The sequence below is a fragment of the Cornus florida genome, unplaced genomic scaffold (genome assembly GCF_030987335.1).
Source record: "Cornus florida cultivar Cherokee Brave unplaced genomic scaffold, ASM3098733v1 CherokeeBrave_3.0.0_Hap2_Chr01, whole genome shotgun sequence".
Lineage (NCBI taxonomy): Eukaryota > Viridiplantae > Streptophyta > Magnoliopsida > Cornales > Cornaceae > Cornus > Cornus florida.
The window spans coordinates 95,488,944-95,492,266 of NW_026775571.1; the positions used below are offsets into that span (position 1 = coordinate 95,488,944).

General features: G+C 39.5%; 1 protein-coding gene across 1 annotated transcript; it reads right to left on the reverse strand.

Annotated features, from left to right (window-relative positions):
• Positions 1 to 1,377: 1,377 nt before the first annotated feature.
• Positions 1,378 to 1,937, reverse strand: LOC132278084 (uncharacterized). Its single transcript, XM_059779913.1, has 2 exons — positions 1,641 to 1,937; positions 1,378 to 1,551 (listed from the first exon to the last, which is right to left on the reverse strand). Exons 1-2 carry the CDS (start codon positions 1,935 to 1,937, stop codon positions 1,378 to 1,380), a joined length of 471 nt encoding a protein of 156 aa, XP_059635896.1.
• Positions 1,938 to 3,323: the final 1,386 nt, after the last annotated feature.

The following is a 3,323-nucleotide window of genomic DNA, read 5'->3' on the forward strand; positions in this document are numbered from 1 at the left end:
TCTCCCACTCTACGCAATCAACAAGACCCCCAAAGCATATTGTTTACTTTTTTTTTTTTTTTTGATAAGTAAAAGTCGATTAGAAGAGCGTTCAAAAGGGGAACACGTCCCTAATACAAAAAACAAAAGTTGAACCTAAGGATCAATAGAGTCCAAAAGATCAACTAAGTCATCAATCGAAGAGCAAGCGCTTCCTTTCACATAACAAAAAATAGAACGAAGAATATGAATTTTCAAGGTCGCCAAAGACGATTCCTTTCCTTTAAAATTTTTGTTATTCCTCTCTTCATATGCACCACCAAACACAGTGTGGAACTATCTTCCAATATCTCTATGCGTTAATCAGTCTTATGGAGGACTGAGGCATTACCCAATGTACGTCAAAAATGCCGAAGATGAGGTTCCACCAATCATACACCACATGACAGTGCATAAGAATGTGATCTACAGACTCACCGTCTATTTTACATAGACAACACCAATTAACAATAGTGTTACCTCTCTTTCTCAGATTGTCCAACGTCAAAATCTTGCCCCATACGACGGTCCAAACAAAGAATGCAACTCTAAGTGGAGCCTTAGAACGCCATATAGTCTTCCATGGGAAATCATGACTATCAAAATTAGACAAACAAAATAACATGGACCAAACACCAAATCTACCATGAGTGGAAGGGACCCACAAAATGTCATCACTACCTCTGCCAACATCCTTCTGCTACAACAAATCCAAAAAAACACATACCTCGTCCATCTCCCAATCTTGAAAAGAACGCCTAAAATGCACATCCCGCGTAACCCCGCTACTATCAAGCCTATAACAGTCCATTACACATGCGTGCCTATTTTTGACAACACTATAAAGTCTAGGAAAGGAATAAGAAAACAGTTGATCCCCACACCATAAATCCTCCCAAAAGCAGACACGCCTACCATCACGAACCTTGAATCTGATGTATGAGGAGACATCCCAACCCTTCCGAATAAATTTCCACAGCCGATGCCTCCAACAACAGTGACTGGACGGGAGGAACAGCCACCACGCTCCTCCCCAAAACGACACGAGACAATCCTTCTCCACTGACGATGTCTTTCCCTACCAAATCTCTATAACCACTTTCCCAATAAAGCTCTATTAAAAATAACCAACTTTCGGATGCCTAAACTGCCTAACTTCAAGGGTTTGCAAACTTGCTCCCAGTTAACAAGATGATACTCGAACTCCTCCCCTTTTCCACCCCATAGAAAGTCTCTTTGAATTTTTTCAATCCTTTCAGTGCATGGGATTTGAAATAGAAAGTACGAGAGAGTACTTTTAGTAAGAGTGATCTTCCCCCCTTTCAACAATATTGCTTCTTCCATCCTGCCAACCTCTTCTCATGCCCAACTCCCCACCCTCCTAGAGGAAACCCCCAAAGGCAATCCCAAATAAGGAAGAGGGAAAGCACCCACCCCACACCCAAGAACTGTATCTAAGGAGGAAATATCTAGAACATCCCCTACTGGGACAAACACACTCTTTCCAACATTGATCTTTAGCCCGGAAACTGCCTGGAAACAAACAAGAATGCACCTCAAATATCTAGATTCTAGGTTGGGAGACATCAGCATCACAAAAAACCAAGGTATCATCCGCAAACAGCAAATGGGAGATCTCCATCTAATGAGCTGCATCTTTGCCGACTCAGAACCCCCTGATATAACCCAAATTTTTCGCTCTCCATTAGTCTGCTCAAACCCTCTATGACTATAAAGAATAGAAAATACGACAAGGTGTTTTCTTGTCTCAAACCTCGAGAGCTCGTAAAGAAACCAGTAAGAGATCCGTTCACAAGAACAGAGAACATAATGGACGAAATACATGTTTCGATCCATTTCCTCCACCTATCTCGGAACCACCCTTTGAAGCAAGTAAAGGAGGAACTTCCAATTGACATGATCATAAGCTTTCTCAATGTCAAGTTTGCTTAAGACGCCAAGGACCCCACTCTTCAACTTGAAGTCTACATATCCCCCTGGTATGAGAACAGAATCCAAGATCTGCTGTCCTCCAGAATATAAATCGGGTTTTCCCCCGATTTTCACTCTATACAACCAATGACAATATTCCTTCTTTCCATTAATATTTCACAACTTTTTGTGTTTATATATATATATATATATTTCAACCCAAATTGTTTTCTAACTAAAAGTTTAACCCAAAAATTTGGCAATTGTACCAACCGAAAACTCTAAATACATTACTTGGGTTTCATTAAAACATGTCTATAACTGCGATATACAATGATATTAATAAAATTATTTTGGGTGGATCTAGACATGGAGAACTCCATTTAGAGTGCACATTTAAAACAGCAAAACAGGGGAGTAGCAAGTTAAAACCATAGTGGTTTTCTTAAGCTCTTCAATGGGGTGGTTCTTTCTATCACGTAATTCCAACCGCTCGTTCCATTTCCTTGCCGCACGAAATGGGATTCTAACCCATGATACAGTCCTACACCGAAATAGCAAGGTCAATCTCTCTTCAGTTCAAGGAGGGCCAATTTCAATAAAATATCTTGGTACAGAAAGAGGCCAACATTAACAGAGACCTAAAGCCTATACCCAGCAAGCCCTTCCTCCGGCTACTGTAAAGCAAAAAAAAATATCAGAGATATCTTTAATTCACCTTCACATCTATAAGCTGGACCATTTCGCCGATAGCTCAGCCCAAGCTTGGTTGCTCGCCCAATTTGATCCTGGCACAATTACTCTCTTCTGAACAAATTAGGATACTTCTTATGAAGATCAGAGATATCTCCAAGCAACTTAAATATCTCATTCTGAATTTGGGCCAAGTCCTTTTTAGATTGAGAAAGAGTAACATTGTTATCAGCCTTGTCAGCAAAGGAGTCGAGCTACTTGTTCGTCAACATCTTTATTACGAGCTACCAAGCCTTTAGAAGCTTTATCTTATAATTAAAACCTTCAGCTTATCCTCGCAGAAAAGAGACTTCCTTTATGTCCCCTCTCCTCGGCAAAAGTTCGAAGCATATCTTGGCCAGATTGGAATTCAGCCATTACTACGCATATCACAGGTAATTTAAATAAATAAAAATTAAAAAAAAAAAAAAAAAAAAAAAAAAAAAACAGAGAATCAGGAAATTCCGCTTCTGTTGCCTAAATGTAAATTGGTGCATACAATACCACCATCACTTCTCGTGGATTTCCTCAAAAATGATTTTAAATATATCATAAGCGATTCACAAACAAATTGCATAATTTATTCCGTTGTCAAGAAATGTTATGTCTTACATGTATGCTCCAATCATTGATAGGAAAGT

What these genes read in the sequence shown, in the direction of transcription:
- LOC132278084 (XM_059779913.1), bottom strand. Translation starts at nt 1,937, where the DNA reads ATGTCAATTGGAAGTTCCTCCTTTACTTGCTTCAAAGGGTGGTTCCGA. An exon ending in ATGGAGATCTCCCATTTGCT is followed by an intron (nt 1,552 to 1,640) that starts GTTTGCGGATGA and finishes GTTTGTTTCCAG; the next exon opens with GCAGTTTCCGGGCTAAAGAT.